General features: G+C 55.6%; 4 protein-coding genes, 1 long non-coding RNA gene and 2 other non-coding genes across 7 annotated transcripts; 3 read left to right on the forward strand and 4 right to left on the reverse strand.

Annotated features, from left to right (window-relative positions):
* Positions 1-369: 369 nt before the first annotated feature.
* Positions 370-2,552, reverse strand: RNF151 (ring finger protein 151). Its single transcript, XM_019713120.3, has 3 exons — positions 2,161-2,552; positions 1,597-1,693; positions 370-961 (listed from the first exon to the last, which is right to left on the reverse strand). Exons 1-3 carry the CDS (start codon positions 2,448-2,450, stop codon positions 479-481), a joined length of 870 nt encoding a protein of 289 aa, XP_019568679.3. The 5' UTR covers positions 2,451-2,552; the 3' UTR covers positions 370-478.
* Positions 2,553-3,593: 1,041 nt separating this feature from the next.
* On the reverse strand, positions 3,594-4,075 carry LOC141569505 (uncharacterized). The gene is made up of 2 exons (XR_012493220.2): positions 3,960-4,075; positions 3,594-3,694 (listed from the first exon to the last, which is right to left on the reverse strand). It is a non-coding gene; the product is annotated as an uncharacterized LOC141569505 (long non-coding RNA).
* LOC141569535 (small nucleolar RNA ACA64) lies at positions 3,770-3,896 on the reverse strand. Its single transcript, XR_012493259.1, has one exon. It is a non-coding gene; the product is annotated as a small nucleolar RNA ACA64 (small nucleolar RNA).
* A 124-nt stretch (positions 4,076-4,199) lies between the features above and the next one.
* RPS2 (ribosomal protein S2) lies at positions 4,200-6,253 on the forward strand. Its single transcript, XM_088801350.1, has 8 exons — positions 4,200-4,220; positions 4,383-4,562; positions 4,649-4,738; positions 4,992-5,099; positions 5,332-5,505; positions 5,597-5,756; positions 5,949-6,040; positions 6,131-6,253. The coding sequence occupies exons 2-8, from the start codon at positions 4,386-4,388 to the stop codon at positions 6,209-6,211; spliced, it is 882 nt and encodes a 293-aa protein (XP_088657476.1). The 5' UTR covers positions 4,200-4,220; positions 4,383-4,385; the 3' UTR covers positions 6,212-6,253.
* LOC141569528 (small nucleolar RNA SNORA64/SNORA10 family) lies at positions 5,134-5,267 on the forward strand. The gene has a single exon (XR_012493253.2). It is a non-coding gene; the product is annotated as a small nucleolar RNA SNORA64/SNORA10 family (small nucleolar RNA).
* A 96-nt stretch (positions 6,254-6,349) lies between the features above and the next one.
* On the reverse strand, positions 6,350-8,971 carry NDUFB10 (NADH:ubiquinone oxidoreductase subunit B10). The gene is made up of 4 exons (XM_019713119.3): positions 8,709-8,971; positions 7,231-7,369; positions 6,860-6,999; positions 6,350-6,516 (listed from the first exon to the last, which is right to left on the reverse strand). The coding sequence occupies exons 1-4, from the start codon at positions 8,854-8,856 to the stop codon at positions 6,413-6,415; spliced, it is 531 nt and encodes a 176-aa protein (XP_019568678.3). The 5' UTR covers positions 8,857-8,971; the 3' UTR covers positions 6,350-6,412.
* RPL3L (ribosomal protein L3 like) lies at positions 8,855-18,030 on the forward strand. The gene is made up of 11 exons (XM_019713114.3): positions 8,855-9,101; positions 10,801-11,000; positions 11,487-11,679; positions 12,845-13,013; positions 14,265-14,400; positions 15,699-15,885; positions 16,209-16,369; positions 16,571-16,672; positions 17,246-17,341; positions 17,478-17,597; positions 17,889-18,030. Exons 1-11 carry the CDS (start codon positions 8,855-8,857, stop codon positions 17,943-17,945), a joined length of 1,668 nt encoding a protein of 555 aa, XP_019568673.2. The 3' UTR covers positions 17,946-18,030.
* Positions 18,031-18,074: the final 44 nt, after the last annotated feature.

Here is an 18,074-nt window from a genome sequence, read left to right on the forward strand (position 1 = left end):
AACAGAACCCCATGTGGCTGCAGGGAATTAGTTGGGAGAAGAATATAAGGGTAGGAGATCAGAGAGAGTGGGGGTTCCTCGTGAGTCTCTGTAAGGAGTTGGCTTTTACTCTGTGTTCAGGGTTTTGAGACGTTTATGCTACTGGCTATGAAGCTGGAAAGCATTTTGGTAGAAAGTAACTGGGAAGGAGACTGGGAAAACCTCTGCGAGGAGACATTCATTTGAGTGGAAGGAAGCCAGGCAAACAAGAGTGAGGGGAAGAGCCTTTGGGCAGGGGGGACAGCCAGTGAGAAAACCAGTGATGGAAAAGAACTTGGAGAGGTACAGGGAGAAAGGCCAAAGTGACCCTGCAGGGTGAAGGTACGTAGTAATGCCTGGAGAAATGGGGGGCGGCAATTGTGATTAAGAGTGTGAGGCCAGTAAGCACACAGATGGTGGGGCGGGCCAGGCCAGGGCTCGCGTTTATTTACCCCTATATTTACAAGATATTTTGGCCCTGGATCCCCCACACCTCAGCCCGACCACTGCCTCTTGGGTTGGCCTCAGTCTCCTCTTGCCCAGCACCCAGAAACAGGGCGTCGTCCTCCAGGAAGTCTCCTAGCTGGGCCAACTGCTGGCGGATGAGGTTGGTGGCGCGGTGTACCTTGCGCATGCGCCGTAGCAGGCACAGCACCAGGGTCCGGCTACGCTCCTGGCGCTGACCCCACGCCTCACGCAGCTGGTGGTAGCAGTTGTGGCGTACACGCTCGGCCGGGCCCAGGGTGGGCCCGCAGCCGAGGGGGCAGTGCTGCCGGGTACCGTGCGGGCAGTGCTGCCGGTGCTCGGCCAGGACCCCACGCAGCACCCGCACCGTGCAGCCATCATTGGGGCAGGCCGTCAGCTCGAAAGGGCATGAGTCCTGGTGCCCCTTGCGATGGGCCAGGGGGCACGTCACCAAACAGCCAGCTTCAGCGTTCTTGCACTGGAGGTGGGGGAGAGGACTGTGTGAGCCAAACCAGGTCGGGCATTGCCAGCCCATGAGCTGCCCATCCCCCAGAGTATCCCCTATCCCACTGACCAGGAACCAGTGAACTAACTGGGAGCCTCCCAAGCTCTTATGGCACCGATGACACAGTAGAGAGAGGGGACCATTTGGGCAAATGCTTGGAGGTGGGAAGACTCTAATCTCTGAGAGGAGGGATCAGGGCCTGAGGCTTAGATAACAGGGAGGTACATGGCTGGGCTGGTGTAGCGGGTTGTATGTATGCCAGACTTTTTTTGGACCTCAGTTTTCCCAACTGTAAAATCACGGGGCTGGAGAGTAATAGCCAGCACAGCACACACTTCATCATCTAAAAATTTTCTCTAATCCCCATTTTACATTTGAGGCCCCATGGGGTTCAGAGAGGTTAGGTAACTTGCCCAAAGTCACACAGCAAGTAAGCAGTAGAGATGAGACATCTCAGCCAGGTCTGATGACCCTAAGGCTACAGTCTGTGTTGCTGGAGCAGAAACACTTGGTTCTGAGGATATGATTCTCCTTGTCCCCTCTCTCCTGGCTCTGCCCCATTCCTAAAAGGGGCAAGGAGGGTGGTGGCAGTGGATGCTTTGAGCTACCTTGACTTCCAGGCGGCCAATGGTCTTCCGGAGTTTATTCACATGGACCATCTTTCTCTGTTTCACCTCTTTCCTGCAGCACGGACAGGTCATTTGTCTAGGAGGAGGCACAAGTGTTGTGATTGGGAAGGTAGAAAGTGGCGGTAACATACCTCACTGGTAGTCACTGCTCTCTACCAGGCATGAGAGGTCTTTATAGGGAGCTCTCAGCTCTGAGGCTGGAGCCGGGGGTACAGATACCACAGGGTGGGGGTGGGGGGGCATATTTCAGTTTCAGGAATTTTTTTTTTTAATTTTGTGTTTTTGCAGGACATGTCAGCTCCAAGTCAAGTAGTTGTTTCAATCTAGTTGTGGGGGGCGCAGCTCACAGCGGCCCATGCAGGGATTGAACCAGCAACCTTGATGTTCTAAGCACCGCACTCTAACCAACTGAGCTAACTGGCTGCCCCCAGCAACTGAATCTTAAGACTCAAGGCTTTGCAGATTTTCCTCCCAGTTTTGGGCCACAGGAATGGCCCTCTTGCCCACTGCTGCCCTCCCAGCCGCTTGGGTACCCAGTAGCACCTGGCTAGCCACTGCAGAATACAGTTCTTGCAGAATATGTGGCTGCATGGCAACCTCACTGGCCTCTTGAGAACCCCATGGCAGACAGAGCACAGGAAGTTGCTGTCCGGAGGGCTGGCGAAGAGGTTGAGATCATACCCGCCACTCTGCAAAGGCCAGGCCAACATGAGGGCCTGGCTGGGACCAGGATCTGGTCCCCCATTCCACATGCTGAGTGAGACCCCAGGAATCTTTGGGTGAGGAAGTGGGCCACCTGAGAGCCTCAAGTGGAGGGTTGGGTCAGCACCCATTTCGAGGGGGGCAACTGTCAGGGTCAAGACCCCCAACTGGAGAAGCTGGCCTCAGCCTGGAGTTACACTTGGCTGGAGCTCTCTGAAAGGTTTCCTTGTCTCGTTTGCAAGCTTGTAACCTAGTGTCTACCCTTTTCTGTGTTACTTGGGGTCCAGCTCTGAGCAGGTCTCTGGAGGTAGGCACAAATCTAAGGGCCAGAGGGTCTCTGACTCACCATGACCTGTGTCTGGACGGCAGCTCCACTGACCCTTGGGGCTGAGGAGCCTCCATTTCACAGCAGGAGTGGGCCGACATCATAGTGGCATTGTCCAGCTCAGGCCAATCACAGCCCTGGCCCTCATTCCTCTCTAAAGGGTCAGATGGGGAGCAGGGTAGCCCAGACCTGGGATAGGTCCCTGGAGCCCCTGCCTTCGGTGCGGCTGATCCCCAAGCAGCACTATTCTGGGGGCAGTTTCCCCAAAGCTGAAGCTTCAGCAGGAATCGTTCCTATCTCCGTCCTCAAATTGTGCTGCCAAGGTCGCTAGCTCAGGGGCTTTAGGATCTAAGACCCATGGTAGTAGCTTCAGGGTACAGACCTGAGAAATGAAGACCAGATTCCCAGGCAACCTGCAGTACTACAGCAAGTGTGTGTGTGCGCACGTGTGCACGCGCGTATGTGGTAACCCTGTGGGAAAACCTCCCAGAGTAGGTAGGCTCTGACCATCTAGACTGGTCTGTGAGAAAAAAAGCATGGATTAATCAATTCCAACCTGAGAAACCAGTATGTTCCCACATGTGAGGCACTGAACACACGTTAGCTCACGAAATCCTGAAGACCTTAACCCTGTCCTGAGAGCAGTAGGGAGCCATGCAGGCCTCGGAACTGTGAATTTTACATTCTCGTTCTTGCTAGTGGCTTGCAGGCCCAACTCAAGGTACTTTATCTGCTTATGTGGAAAAGTACGGGGATGTGGGACCTTAGGAGCCACCCGCCGCCGACTTTCAAGACGCCAAGTTCTACCGTTATGGTATCTACCCACAGCAGAGTTGGGCTGGCCGGCAGGAAGAGTTGTCCCATCCCCTCCACAGCACACATTAGTCCCAGCATCAACAGATGCGTTTTCCAGGCTGACGGGAAGGTGACCAAGAAACCCACACGCAGATGAGTCAGACCAACAGTTTTATTGAAAGATGAGGAGAGCCAAACCCCCCTACCTCTACGGTGCAGGAGGTGTCGGCCTCAAGCTTGGGGCATCTGGGCGTCCTGCGGGCAGAAAACAAGTCAAGAATCAGAGGCCAGAGCGCGCGAGCGGCAGCACCAGGGGCCCGGAGCGGCGGCGCGTGTTGGGGCCTGGGTTTCACCTCCCCACACGGAAGGGTGGGCGGTGAGCTGAGGCCCCTGGAGGCTCTGGGCGCCGAATCTCACCCACGGCTACAGCCAAAGCCGCAAGTGATTTTCAACTAACGCCGATCTCACAACCACAACCCAGCGACGCACAGAGCAGCCATCACAGTACCGACGAACCTACCTGCAGCTGGAGAGAAGCCAGAGGTGGAGGGACCCGCATTTATAGTACCTCCACCGTCACGCAGATTCCTGGGCCGCAGGCTCTCAGACGCGCAAGCTCACGCAGAGCTCGGTGGGGGCGGGGCCTTACGAAGCCAATCACGGACTACTTTATAGGCCCTTGGCGCATTCGCAGTCGGGGTGGGGCAATCTAGATATCGCGGGACTTGGCGCGGTATAAAAGCTCCTTCCTGGACATCTTTGTCCTTCTCGGATATAACACGTGAGTGTGCCTGCTTGTTTATGTAGCGCGCGGTCCTGAGAATCCGCGTACATCGGGCTGCACCTGGGCTGGCGTGCTCCCAGTCTCGGTGGGGAGCCCCAGTCTAGGTGGCTGCGGATGCTAGGACCTCATTGACTGGCTGGTTTTTGTCGTTCTCTTCAGCAAATGGCGGATGACGCCGGTGCTGCGGGAGGGGCCGGAGCCCCTGGGGGCCCCGGATTGGGAGGCCGCGGTGGCTTCCGTGGAGGATTCGGCAGCGGCGTCCGGGGCCGAGGTCGTGGTCGGGGTCGCGGCCGGGGTCGAGGCCGCGGAGCTCGCGGAGGCAAGGCCGAGGACAAAGAGGTAGGTCCGGGCCATGCGCGCAAGAAGGGCCCGTGGGCGCCATCGGGCAGTCAGCCCTCGTCATCTGCGTATTGTCTCCGTTCCAGTGGATCCCCGTCACCAAGCTGGGCCGACTGGTCAAGGACATGAAGATCAAGTCCCTGGAGGAGATCTATCTCTTCTCGCTGCCCATCAAGGTAACGCGGGGGCCCCTTTTCCCTGTTGGGGCTCTGGGCAGGTGCAGCCTGAGGGAGTCTCAATGGTCTGCGATCGCCCACGCTTGAGAGGTGCGAGTGCATAGTTGTCTCATCTCTGATGTTGGGTAATCGGCCTGGAAAGAAGGCTGGAATACCAGTTTCTAGTAGGGAGCCAGGTCAAGGCTCCCAGTGACGGGTGTTCATAGATGGTGTCCGGTTTAAACATTTTTGTCACAAATATCGTTTCTTGCAGGAATCTGAGATCATTGATTTTTTCTTGGGGGCGTCCCTCAAAGATGAGGTTTTGAAGATAATGCCGGTACAAAAGCAGACCCGCGCTGGCCAGAGGACCCGGTTTAAGGTATCCCAGCCATCTTGCCATGGGGCTTTATGAGATTCTCCCAGCTCTGCATAGTTACACTTGTTTTTATATGTGTGACTTTCGTAATGGGGAGAGAGAGAAAGGATCTCCTCAGGACCTCAGGTTGGCCTCACGGTGGCCACTCTTTCCTTGAGGGGTGCTACAGGCCCTGGCGGGTGGTCACTGATGCTGTGCTGGCCAGGGACCACCAGTCACTTCAGTCTCTTCACAGGCATTTGTCGCCATTGGGGACTACAATGGACATGTGGGTTTGGGTGTTAAGTGCTCCAAGGAGGTAGCCACTGCCATCCGTGGGGCCATCATCCTGGCCAAGCTCTCCATCGTCCCCGTGCGGCGAGGCTACTGGGGGAACAAGATCGGCAAGCCCCACACTGTCCCTTGCAAGGTAGGCTGGGCAGTGGTAACTGATGGGGTCTGCGGTACCAGCCTGGGTCCAGCTCTGGTCTCTTGATTCCTCGACCCTTCGACCCTTCCAGGTGACTGGCCGCTGTGGCTCTGTGCTGGTGCGCCTCATCCCCGCCCCCAGGGGCACTGGTATTGTCTCAGCTCCTGTGCCCAAGAAGCTGCTGATGATGGCTGGTATTGATGACTGCTACACCTCTGCCAGGGGCTGCACTGCCACCCTGGGCAACTTTGGTAGGTAGCCTACAAGACAGGCTGTGGCCTCTGAGCTTTGCTTAGTCAAAAAATGGGGTTGACGTGTTTTCAGAGTGAAGTCCTCTTATAAACACAGCAAACTGGGCCAAAGTGGAGACAAAGCTTCTGTGCATCTGGAGTCTTGTTTCAGATGAATCCATCAACCCCCTCCTAATGTTTTCCCTTTTCTAGCCAAGGCCACCTTTGATGCCATCTCTAAGACCTACAGCTATCTTACCCCTGATCTCTGGAAAGAGACTGTATTCACCAAGTCTCCCTATCAGGTACTGCCTGTCTGCTACCTTGTGAGCCTAGATAAGTACAGAGGGTGGTGGTGTGTCTGGTTATAACTAAAGCCTTATTTCTCTTTGTAGGAATTCACCGACCATCTCGTAAAGACCCATACCAGAGTTTCTGTGCAGAGAACCCAGGCTCCAGCTGTGGCCACCACATAATTTTATACAAGAAAAATAAAGTGAAAGTCAAGCTTGTTAAAAGTCAGCTTCTGTTTATTTCTCTCACAAGTCTAGTGGTGGCTAAAACTGGAAGTTAGATGGGGCCAATCAGATGAAGAAACAAGGCGACACCAGAAACACGTTTTAATACTCTTTATTTTAGTAAGTGACAGTCATGTGAAGGGGGCTCAAGGAGGTGCCTCAGGCAGCAGCGGCCTCTTTAGCAGCTTTTCTCTCTGCCAGCATCCTTTGCTTCTGTTTTGCCAGGCACTTCCTGGCAGAATAATGGGCCCCCAGGTCGTGATCTGGGAAAGAGATGGGAGGAGGGGAGAGTCATGGGCCACTTTCTCCATGATGGGAACAGGGCAGGGGTCTCGACTCCATGGCAGAGGGGAAAGTCAGGCTGTGGAGAGCGGTATTGAGCAGAAAAGGGACCCAGGGCACAGTAATGATTTGTTAATTACACCCCATAAAGCTAACCTTATATTGGGTTTTGGGCAGTGATGTTTGTAGAAACCATCACAGGTTCTTCGATTTGAGAATTAGTGTTAGCAAAGCTTTCAGCCCATAGCCAAGTGGAGACTTAATGGAGTTGAGTTGGGTAACAAGCGGGGACGCAGGGGACAGGCTCGGGTGGGGCTCACTCACAGCGGTCCTGGTAGGCCTTGGCCACCTGGGCAAACTGCTCCAGCTCCTTGGCACAGTTCTGCCTGTGGCTTTCACCTTCCCTCTGCTGACAGGCCTTAAGTCTTTCCTGGATAATGTTGACGATTTCTTGATCAACTTTGCTGAAAGAAAAAAGGAAGATGGTGTACAAGGAATCCTGGCCCTGTAGCCAGGGAGAGAACAAAAACAGGGCCTTGGAGCCCTGTGGTCTGGCCCCTGTACCCCCAAGACCTGGGCCAGCCCCAGGAAGCATGCTTGCTGACAACCATCCCATGGCAGCCCCAGGAAATGACGGCCCTGCAGGATATGCCAGCTCTGCGGGCCTCTGTTCCTCGGCCAAGGACGGGACATACTAGTCTCTTCTCCACTGCATTTCTGCTTCAAACATGCACAACACGTCCTTTTCCTGGCATTCGGTGATGTCCGGCACGCGGCGGAACTGCCGGTGGTAGTAGTAGTACCTGTTCTTCGCATGCTGCTGCTCTATAAACTCTGCAAAGAGAAAACCCCAGAATCAATGGCCCCATTGGTTTGGACAGGCCACAGTTCTCTCAGCTTTATTTCCCTAAACTGGGAGGGGTAGATTTCCCAAACGTTTCCAGTTTTTTACAAAGACTGACAGCTGGACTCCGAAGCAAGCGTGGGCTAGCACATAAACCGTCCCAGGAAGGACTGGGCTGTACAAATTGTGACGTCTAGGCTTATGGAGAGCTTCCTGCCAGCGAGGCTCTTATTTACAGGCCCAGAGGAAAGGCAGGATTCAGAATCCAGGTTCTGCTAGCTCACCCTGCTGCAGGCCCTGCTTGCCAGTGACCGCCCCCTTCTCCCCTCCAGCACAGGGACTCCACTGTGTAGACAATGGCTCCATAGGGACCCACCAGGAGGGATTCTAGTCGCGGTTCTGCCACCGCTGACATGGCCTCAACTTCACTGTAAATTAACAAATTGGACCTAGTAAGATCTCAAACATCTAGATGTATAAACCACTTTCTAAGAAATTGCAACAAAAAAGGGAGCGGGTCCACTGTAGTGCCTTTTCCAGACGTTGGGGTCTGGTTTGCTATCCTCCCTAACAAGGGCCACTGGAGCACACTATGCACCCCAAATGTTTTGCTGTTGAATGAATGGATTAATCAAAGGCATGGATGAATCACCTGGCACTAATGACTGAGATTAACGCCTGCTCTCGCTGCTGCCTCAGTGGGTTGGCTGAACCGCGAACTGGGAAACAACTGTTTTAAAACATTCCTCTGGAATGGACCAAAGATGGGGGCGTTTGGGCAGCTTTGAAGCGTGGACACATACGGAGGACAAGTCACAGCACGTCTAGGTTGAGGGGACCTCAGCCATCACCTGACCACTCCTGTCATTTTGCAGGCGTGCAGAGGGTTAGCGAAAACCCCTTCAATTTCAATACCCGTTTGCTGATCGCCTACTGTGCACAACGCAGGAAGCAAAGCCTGCGGGGAGACGGGTCTAACAAGCCCCAGGGCACAGATAATTGCGATCCGTAAATAACCCCTAATATTTGGGTGAGGTGGGCGACCAGGGGTGCACGGAGGGTCCTCCCAAGCGGCGGGGGGCGGAAAGCACTGAGGGGACCTGGTGTAGGAGGTGGGCGTCCCGGGAGGCGAGCTCTGGGGTGCAGTGGGAGCTCCAAAAAGGCGAAGGGGCCCGCAGGTCTCCGGGTGAGGGCCCCAGGTTGCAGCGGGGGTAGTCACGGGGGCGAAGCCTGAGGTGCGGCCGGGTGTCCAGGATGGGCCACGGGGCCGGGAACTCCGAGGAGCGTAGGGGGCCCCACGGAGCGGCGAGGACCGGGTGGGGCCCGTACCTCTCACGAGGGTCACGGGCCGGTCCACGAGGAAGTCGAAGGCCTTCGTAAAGTAAGTGATGGGGTTGGGCAGCGAGGTCTGCGGCGAGGGCGCCGGCGTACGACGCGTGGGCTCGGGGTACACGTCCTTGTCCCAACTGTCCGGCATGGTGGCAATGCACGGTGGCCTCCCTCTCGGACGAGCTGTCCCTGCCTCCAACTCCGTCCGGTGGCCTAGGTCGCCCGCCGTAGAGGACGCCCGAGGGCGGCCGCGCCTGCGCAGGGCACCCGGCGCTCGCGAAGCACCATGGAACTTGTTTCCCCGACACGCCTACGTGTGGCCTCTCGCAACGCCTCGCAGCGCGGGCGCCCCCGCGTGGGACCACAGTGCCATCGCACATGCGGCCTCCCTCGGTCTGTCTATGAAGCGCCCCTGCTTGCATTCTAAAAGGAGACTGACACAAGCATAAGTTAACTATTCATTTAGTTCCAACGGCGTACAGGCACGTGCCAAGTGCAGCAGGGAGCACGTTGAACACAGCTGGGCTCTTCCGGAGAACTCAGGCCGGGGGAGCAAACAAATAACACCACAGTCAACAAGTAACACCTACTACTCTTCCAGGATGCCTTCTTGGATTGCCCATTCCCTAGTGCTCTCTCTGGATTCCACTGTGTCTGCCAGGGCCCCTTATAGACTAACTGATGCCAGTATGTTTTGGGGGCCTGCCTGGGGCAGAGCAGGAAGCAGGTTGCCCCCTCAGAGTCCCCACCTGTAGGGAGAGGTGGCTTCTACCCTGGGCACAGAGTGCTCTGGGCTGGTTCCAATGGTTCCATCCTGGCCCTCAGCATTGTTGTGCCTCCGTGGCAGCTCCACGGACCAGGGTCCTGCTGGCGGCCCTCTGTGATCTCCATACCTGGCATAGCCCCTGGCTGGCACCAAGGAGGGTGTTGGTCACTTCCTGCCCAGAGGCTGGGACTAGGGACACAGAGCCATCAACTCTATGGACGCGTAGAATCTGGAATCACAGAAACGTCAAATCTTCGAATGATGAACTCTTAAACAGATACTGTCAGACCCAAAGAATCATAACATTGGACTGAACAGGAAGTCCAGTGTTGGACCCAACGGAGGCAGAGCAGAGCCGCTGCCATCGCCCCGATGCCCTGATAGCTCCGAGATGATGGCTTCCTGCTGCTGCCTGGGAGCAGAGGGACTCGGACATCATGCAGCAGAGGCAGAAAAAGGCAAGTGAGAGGGAGGAACCCAACCAAGTAGTAGCTTTATGGATGCGTGTCCAACCCTCTGGTCCTTGACCTGTGTGCCTGGAGCCGGTCCCACCACACCCAAGTGTCGTGCAGCACTCATGGGTCCCGGCACAGATGGCATTCCCTCTGCCCTGGGACTGCCGCTCTCCCTTCTGTGCTTCCTTCCCTCAGGTAGCCTCTCTCCCCAGGGCACTCCGGGGGTGGAAGGGGTTACCCCTTCCTAGTGATTTCATTCCCATGGGGCTCAGCCTAAGGTATTAAAAGTAGCTTTGTAATTCAACAACAACAACAAAAACAAAGAATTGTGACGTTTTAGTACCACAGAATCTTAGCATCGAGTCATGCAAAATCCATAGACCCTTAGAGACTTCTTAGGCCTATACAACTCTGGTTCTGCAGCTACAGAACTTTAAAACCATAGAATCTTTGAATCAAAAAATAAGAGATTTCAATCCCCTTTTCATTCAAATCTTAAGTTCATAAAAGTGTCTAAATGTTCTTGGATCACAGCGATTAGAGTCTAGGGATCCTTGCACAGAATCAGGGCCCTGGTGATCCTCCAGACACAGAGTCAATACTCCCCCCCCCTTCCCTTTGTGCAGCTCAGGCTCACAGCACTCAGGACACAAATTCCCGCTGCCTCAATGCCAGCAAACTGGCCTCAGACTCTCCTTGCAGGCAGCTGCCTGACAGAAGGCCCCAGCTGGGGTTTCTCGCTGTCCACCAGGCCAAGTTGTTCCTGTCCTGGGGGGTTTCTCAAGAGACAGAAAACAAAGTGGGTGTGACCGCACCCCAGGGCCCTTGAGAAAAGGAGTGCCAGCCCTAGATCCTGGTGTCTTCACCCCAGGTTGCCCATTTGATGCCTCCCCCCACTGCCTCACCCCGGGCCAGGCTTGCTTCTGGCACACCACGGGAGATGACCAGGCTCCTCTGCCAGGGGCTAAATCTGGGATCTGGCTGCTGTGTGTCCCTGGCCCTCTCACTCGACCTCTGGCGCCTGGTGGGGAGGCCTCTTTCTTTCCTGATCTGCAGGGACCAGCCGCCATGGTCAGTGGTTCTGGGGGGCTGGAGCTGGAGCAAGCTGGTTTCCTGGGGAGGGGCAGGTGGGCTTCTGGAGTTGTCCCCAGCAGGGATGGTCCTTGGGCCTGTGAGGGACTAGGGGGTTGGAGGGGACAGCAGGAGCCAGAGCTTGGGCTGCCAGACCTAGAGCAGGCAAGGAGATGGACGGATGACAGCGGCCCCGCCCCTGTATTCCTGGCCACAGTGTGGGCCTGTCCCTCCTGGGCCTAGCCAAGTTGAGCCCACTGAGGCAGGAAGCCTGTGGGTGAGGAGGGCTTGGTGCTGGCTCCATCCCCAAGACACTGCCCCTGGGTGAATCTTCCCCTCCTTTCTTGTAGAAAGATGGAGGCACTGAAGACCATTGGGCCTCACCCTGGGGTCTCTAGCTTACTTCTTGGGGTCTGGGCTCTGGGCTCATCCAGTCACCCCGACCAGGGCCACCCAGCTCTGACCTCCCTCTTGCCCTGACCCCAGTCCCACCGGAAGTTCTCTGCCCCTCGGCATGGACACTTGGGTTTCCTGCCCCACAAAAGGAGCCGCCGGCACCGGGGCAAGGTGAAGACGTGGCCTCGGGACGACCCTAGCCGGCCTGTACACCTCACGGCTTTCCTGGGCTATAAGGCCGGCATGACACACACTTTGCGAGAGGTGCACCGGCCAGGACTCAGTGAGTGTCCAGAGAAGAACACACGGGGTGGGGGTGGGGGGTTTGGACAGAGCATCCCTGACGACCAGAAGATCTGGAGAAACTTCCAGATGCTAGGAGCCACAATTGGACTCCGAGAGGGGACATGGCCCCAGAAAGGGCAAGGCCCTGCCCACTGGAATCTCAGTCAGGATACTGACTGTCATTAAGCGCTGACCGCTAGCCACCCCTCGAGGTGGGTTCTGTCATTGCCCCCAGTTTACAGATGAGGAAATGGAGCAGTTATGAAAATTGCCAGTGCCCCAGTTAGTAGGTGGAGGAGCTAGGATTAAAAGGCAGGCACCTGATATACTGTTTGTTTTGAGATCATTGTAGATGTATTTGTGGTTGTAAGAAACAATACAGAGAGATCCCATGTACCCTTCACCTAGTTTCCCCCAATGGCAACCTCTTGAAAAGCTACATATCACAACTGGATATTGACTCATGTTTCCCCAGTTGTGTGTGCGTGCACACATGTATGTATTTAGTTCTATATAGCTCTGTCCCTGTACATGGGTGTACCCACCACCTCGGAACATTCCATCCCCACATGGGTTCCCCTGGCGGCCTTTTATAGCTACAGCCACTTCTCCAACCTTCTGGCAACCACTCACCTGCTCTTCCCCTCTCCTAAGATATTTTTTAAGACATACACTTCTTTTACTTTGTATCAGCCTCAGTCATAACATCTATAAAATCATGGGTTTTGGACACGTTATATTAATAGGTTTTTTTCCTAGAACTCTTCAACTTACATTCATAACTACTAAAATAAAAAATGATTGTTTGTGCCCCACTAAAGGAGGTCCAGCCCCACCCTTTGGGGGATGCTGCCCTGGTTGTTGCTCTCCTAGCCCCTTCCCGGATGGCCTAGTGGGGAAACTGAGGCAGGGAACAGGTCAGGCCTTGCCTGAGATCTCAGAGTGAGAGCTACCATGGACCATCCATGGGGCCCCGATCAGCAGCTGCTCCACACCCAGGGAAGAGCAGGGAGAGAAGGGGCAGGGAGCAGGCACGCTGAGGGCTGGAGGTCAGCGGGGCCCCTGGTCATGAGGGCCTGTGGTGCCTCTTCCATGCGTAAGGGTCGTATGTACCCATGGGCCCTGGAGGCTCCCCTCCATGCCCATCTCTGGGTCTCATCCAGAAATTTCTAAGCGGGAGGAAGTGGAGGCTGTGACGATTGTGGAGACACCACCTCTGGTGGTGGTGGGCGTCGTGGGCTATGTGGCCACCCCTCGAGGCCTGCGGAGCTTCAAGACCATCTTTGCAGAGCACCTCAGCGATGAATGCCGCCGGCGCTTCTACAAGGACTGGTGAGGGCTCTGGGGTGGACCATGTGTGGGCTGCGGGGACCACTGGGGATGGATGGGCCCTTTACTCCCCAGCCCTGTGCTGGAATGATGGGGTGGGCAGGAAAAGTGTCAACAGTGTGTGGAAGGCAGGAAATTGTGTGTGTGTGTGTGTGTGTGTGTAGGGATGCCTTCAATTCAGTAAAAGATGACTGGCAGGCTGGTGAGAAAATTGGGATAGAGGAAAAAGAGGAAGCAAATATTCTAATCCTCAGTGTTAATTAAGGAACTAATTTAATGAAATATCAGAGTTGGCTCTGAGCTTCCTAGCAGCCAGGGTGAAAAGGGAAAGAGCCAACTGACAAGCTACTCTCATCAGAAAGAAAGGCATTCTCAGGCTTCAAATCTTCTCTGGCCCAGGTCCTGAAAGGGAAGGCCCTTGCCTGAGGAACCTCAGACATCCCCCTCCTTACAGAGGCAGAGGCACAGCCCAGCCCTGGCCCTCTATGGGAGGTGAAGAGCTTGGGCCCTAGAGTCAGAATGGGCTGTGTGACCAAGGGGAAGCTGGCCGATTTCTTAGAGCCTTGTATCACCTCTTCCTCTCCCCAGGATCAGGCATGCCACAGACACCATCAAATGGAGATGGGAGTGGTTTCTGCATCTTGGGGCTGCTGTAAGGATTAGATCAGCAAAAGTGGGTCAAGGGCTCAGCACAGAGGAAGTGCTCGGCAAATGCCAGCTGGCCTTGTTTTCCCTGTTTTTATGGTTATCAACTTGCCCCTTATCCGCTGGCTTTGACCTTTGTGAACCATGGCTTTTTCATCTGTAAAATGGGGCTAATGGTGTCCACCACCCAGAGTTCCAGGGAGGGTTAGGAATGACGTGCATGGCTCCTGGCCAGTACGGTCTGTTCGCTGTAGAAGTGGGTTAGCGTGTAACAGTATGGGCTGGTGGCCGGGACATCCCTTCCCCAAGTTCCTGCACATTTGCTGCTGGCCCTCAGGCCCCGGGGAAGCAGGGAGGGTGCCCAGTTTACAGAGGCGGAAACAGGCCCAGAGAGGGAGGGGCAATCTCTGCTTAAAAATGGTGACTGCAGCCAGCCTAGGGACTCCAGGGAGGGCCTGGCAGTGACCTCCCCTGGAAGGAAAGGAGCAAGGAAGGGGACATTTACTATTCTAAGACCCATGCCTGGTAGGTGGTGGGCAGGTAGGGGCAGGACAGGCCCGGGGAGCTGCCCTGGCTGGCCCCTCTGAGCACCCTGTGTGTGTGGCTCAGGCACAAGAGCAAGAAGAAAGCCTTCACCAAGGCCTGCAAGAGGTGGCGTGATGCCGATGGCAAAAAGCAGCTCCAGAAAGACTTTGCTGCCATGAAGAAGTACTGCAAGGTCATTCGGGTCATCGTCCACACCCAGGTCAGCCCCCTACCCACTACCTCCTCATGCACACCCGGTCAGCCAGTTCACCCCCTGGGCACCCTCCCCCACCCCAGCCTCCAGGAGCCCTGGCAAATGTCAGCCTAAAAATACCACGAGCAGCAGGCACAGGCCCAAAGGGTTGGCGGCCGAAGCCCTGGTGGGCATCAGTGCACTCAGGGCCCTGGGGCATTGGCCACGTCCAGGGGTCAACCAAGGCCCTGAAATACCCCAGAGGGCCTAGCTCTCCTGCCAAATGTCCGGTGTAGAGGGCTGGCTACCTCCCTGTGGATTCTGGCACAAGAGTGTGTGTGTGACTCCACATTCGTATCTGCGGTCTGTCTTGATGTGGGCTGACAGGTTACCAACACTCTCTGGCTTATCCTCGCACATTCCCTGGCGTCTTGTCCTCAGGGAAGCCTTTTGTAGGCCCTGAGCAGGGATGTCTCCCTCCCCACCCCACTTCCTCTCACACTTGCAGTTCCTGGTTACCTGTGTCCTTGGTTAATGTGCATCTCCCTTGAGCTGCATGATGGCAGGGGCCACAGCTGTGTCCCCAGAACCCACCAAGAGCCTTGTATGCAGTAGGTGCTCCCTAAGTACTCATTGCTGAGCACTATGCTGTGATCTAACAGTGTCCCTGCTTCCACTTGTGTGTCCCCACAGCCTGTGCCTCACACAGCAGTAGCCAGAGATGTTTAAAAATACGAATCAAGTCGTGTCAGACCCCACACTTGGAATAAAGCCTGAGTCTTCCCTGTAAGATTTGCCAGCCAGGTCCCTGCTCACCTCTGACTCCATCTTGCACGCCTTCCTTCTTGCTCCTCACGGTCCAGACACACCGGTCTCCTTTCTGTCCCCACAATTACCCAGGATCTTCCCTGTCTCAGGGCCATTGTACATGCGGTTCCCTCTGCCCCCAAAACTCTCAGATCTTCACCTAGTGGCTCTATCTTGTTACTGGTGTCACCTCCTCGGAGAAGCCCTCCCTGACCACCCTAGGTGCAATAACTGTCCCCTCCACCCTCCGTATTACATCAGAACACAGCCCTCCAAGAGTTTACTTGGCTTCTGTCCCCCAACTAGATGATGGCTTCACGAGGGTCCCTGTCTGCGTCATTCCATGCTCTACCCCTGTGCCTAGCACAGGACACAGCACATAGCCAGACCAAGCACGGGAACACCTGCTGAATGAATGCAGGCATGCAAGCCTGCCAGGGGTCACTAGCTGGTGACACCATGTGTGCACATGGGGGTGGGTCCCTCTGGGAACCGACTGGCCATGCTGTGTCCTGCAGATGAAGCTGCTCCCCTTCCGGCAGAAGAAGGCCCACATCATGGAGATCCAGCTGAATGGCGGCACCGTGGCTGAGAAGGTGGCCTGGGCCCAGGCCCGGCTGGAGAAGCAGGTGCCGGTGCATAGTGTGTTCAGTCAGAGTGAGGTCATTGATGTCATCGCTGTCACCAAGGGCCGGGGCGTCAAAGGTAAGGCCAGGTGGGGTTGGCAGCTCCTACCCTGTTTCCCCAAAAATAAGAACTAGCCGGACAATCAGCTCTAATGCATCTTTTGGAGCAAAAATTAATATAAGACCTGGTATTATGTTTTATTTTATATTATAATTATATTATATTAAAGATCTGGTCTTATAGTAAAATAAGACCGGGTCTTATATTAACTTTTGCTCTAAAAGACGCATTAGAGCCGATCGTCTGGCTAAGTCTTATTTTTGGGGAAACAAGGTAGAAGGCTGCCTGGAGGGGATGGGGGCCAGACTAGCCTCTCAGCCACCAGCCCCTCCCACATGCAGGGGTCACGAGCCGCTGGCACACCAAGAAGCTGCCCCGGAAGACCCACAAGGGGCTACGAAAGGTGGCCTGCATTGGCGCCTGGCACCCTGCCCGCGTGGGCTGCTCCATCGCCCGGGCTGGGCAAAAGGGCTACCACCACCGCACAGAACTCAACAAGAAGGTGTGTCTGCAGTCCTGGTGAGGGGGGAGGACACCATGACCAGGCTCGTCAGGGGGTGCATGACCCAGACACTGCCTGGCTCCCCAAAGGCTCTGAATTGTCCCCACCAGAGCCTGAGTCTAGGCCCACGTGCTGATGGGTGTGGATATAATGCTGGTCCCAGAGACTGGCTGCCCTCAATGTGCCCTGTTCTCCTGGCAGATCTATCGCATTGGACAGGGGCTGCACATGGAGGACGGGAAAGTGGTTAAGAATAATGCATCCACCAGCTATGACATGACTGACAAGTCCATCACACCACTGGTGAGGGTGGGAAGCCAATTTGGCTGAGGGGGCCTGGTGTGCATGTGTGGGGCACTGCTATGCCCGAAGAGTTCAGTGCCCAGTGAACAGCTGCCTGGTAGAACAAACCCCTGTCTTCCTGCATCTTCTGAGCCTTCTCTGCCGACAGCTTACACTCCACCTGCTGTCACTGGCTTTGACTGTGGCCTCAAAGTCAGACCGTTTGGGCTTGAACTCCAGTTACAGTCTTATATTAATTTTTGTTCTAAAAGACGCATTAGAGCTGATCGTCTGGCTAAATCTTATTTTGCTGAAGTAGGTGACTCCACCCCTTTGAGCCTCAGTTTCCCCCTCTGTAAAATGCAGATTGTTAAACGAGATAATGCACAAGAGGACTTAGGGTGTGGCTCAGATGCTGGTCAGATAAGCGATTGACGGAGTCACCCCTTGGCCAGGTGACCCCCTGATCGCTCTTTCCAATCACAGCCGAGTATGGGAGTTTTCCCTGGGTTCCCAGCTGCCCCTTGCCCCCTGACTTGCCCCCTACCTTGGCAGCCCCTTTCCTCCTCTGGACCGTGACCCACCTCTTTGCAGGGCGGCTTCCCCCACTACGGGGAAGTCAAGAATGACTTCATCATGTTGAAGGGTTGCATCGCAGGAACCAAAAAGAGAGTCATCACACTGAGAAAGGTCAACACCAGCAGTGGGCTGGGAGCTGGGGAGCGGGAGCCCCATGGCTTGTGGGAGGGGTGGGTGGACTGGAGGTGCCTGGAGGGGGTGGGTTGAGACCTCGGTCTTGAGGCTCTCCTGTCCATGGATTCCCCAGTCTCTCCTGGTGCACCACAGCCGCCGGCTCCTGGAGAATATTGAACTCAAGTTCATCGACACCACCTCCAAGTTCGGACATGGCCGCTTCCAGACAGCCCAAGAGAAGAGGGCCTTCATGGTGAGCCCACCCCTCGTTCTCTGGGGCTCTGACCTCACATCCCACCTGCCCCCAGAGTGGGGAAGCTGTAGCAGATGGGGGTGGCGGGACGCCCCCTACATGCATCCACAGGATGGGGTTTTTTGGAGTCCAGCCCTGGGCACTGATACTTGCTGGAAAAGACGGTAGAGGAGGGACTGGTGGTGGGAGGGGGCGGCAGGGCCGGTTCTAGGTGACTTAGGCGGCTGGCCAGGGGCAGTGTTCTGAGCCAGACCCCTGTGAGTAACGCTCCTGCGGCCCCCACCTCCACAGGGTCCCCAGAAGAAGCATCTTGAGAAGGAAAAGCCGGAGACCTCGGGAGACTTGTAGGCGGCTTGGGATGGAGTTTGCCTAAAAGAAGCACATGCGACCCACGCTTGTCCTCCTTGTCTAATAAAAGCAGAAAGCAACTCTTCCCACGGTGTCTGAGTTGAGGGCATAGAAAAGCCGCTCGACGAC

Source organism: Rhinolophus sinicus, chromosome 10, assembly GCF_057876585.1.
Source record: "Rhinolophus sinicus isolate RSI-liver-muscle chromosome 10, RSI-T2T, whole genome shotgun sequence".
In the NCBI taxonomy this organism is placed as follows: Eukaryota; Metazoa; Chordata; class Mammalia; order Chiroptera; family Rhinolophidae; genus Rhinolophus; species Rhinolophus sinicus.

Excerpts from the sequence above, each read along its gene's own strand:
- RNF151 (XM_019713120.3), bottom strand. The coding sequence starts at position 2,450 with ATGGGTGCTGACCCAACCCTCCACTTGAGGCTCTCAGGTGGCCCACTT. Across the intron at positions 1,694-2,160 it reads ATTCTGCAGTGGCTAGCCAG|ACAAATGACCTGTCCGTGCT; the intron begins GTGCTACTGGGT and ends GCCTCCTCCTAG. Across the intron at positions 962-1,596 it reads TTGGCCGCCTGGAAGTCAAG|TGCAAGAACGCTGAAGCTGG; the intron begins GTAGCTCAAAGC and ends CCCCACCTCCAG.
- RPS2 (XM_088801350.1), top strand. The coding sequence starts at position 4,386 with ATGGCGGATGACGCCGGTGCTGCGGGAGGGGCCGGAGCCCCTGGGGGC. Across the intron at positions 4,739-4,991 it reads TCTTCTCGCTGCCCATCAAG|GAATCTGAGATCATTGATTT; the intron begins GTAACGCGGGGG and ends CGTTTCTTGCAG. Across the intron at positions 5,506-5,596 it reads CCCACACTGTCCCTTGCAAG|GTGACTGGCCGCTGTGGCTC; the intron begins GTAGGCTGGGCA and ends CGACCCTTCCAG.
- RPL3L (XM_019713114.3), top strand. The coding sequence starts at position 8,855 with ATGGTGGCAATGCACGGTGGCCTCCCTCTCGGACGAGCTGTCCCTGCC. Across the intron at positions 17,342-17,477 it reads GAGTCATCACACTGAGAAAG|TCTCTCCTGGTGCACCACAG; the intron begins GTCAACACCAGC and ends TGGATTCCCCAG. Across the intron at positions 17,598-17,888 it reads AAGAGAAGAGGGCCTTCATG|GGTCCCCAGAAGAAGCATCT; the intron begins GTGAGCCCACCC and ends CCACCTCCACAG.
- NDUFB10 (XM_019713119.3), bottom strand. The coding sequence starts at position 8,856 with ATGCCGGACAGTTGGGACAAGGACGTGTACCCCGAGCCCACGCGTCGT. Across the intron at positions 7,370-8,708 it reads GCCCGTGACCCTCGTGAGAG|AGTTTATAGAGCAGCAGCAT; the intron begins GTACGGGCCCCA and ends TTCTCTTTGCAG. Across the intron at positions 6,517-6,859 it reads CAAGGCCTACCAGGACCGCT|ATCACGACCTGGGGGCCCAT; the intron begins GTGAGTGAGCCC and ends TCTCTTTCCCAG.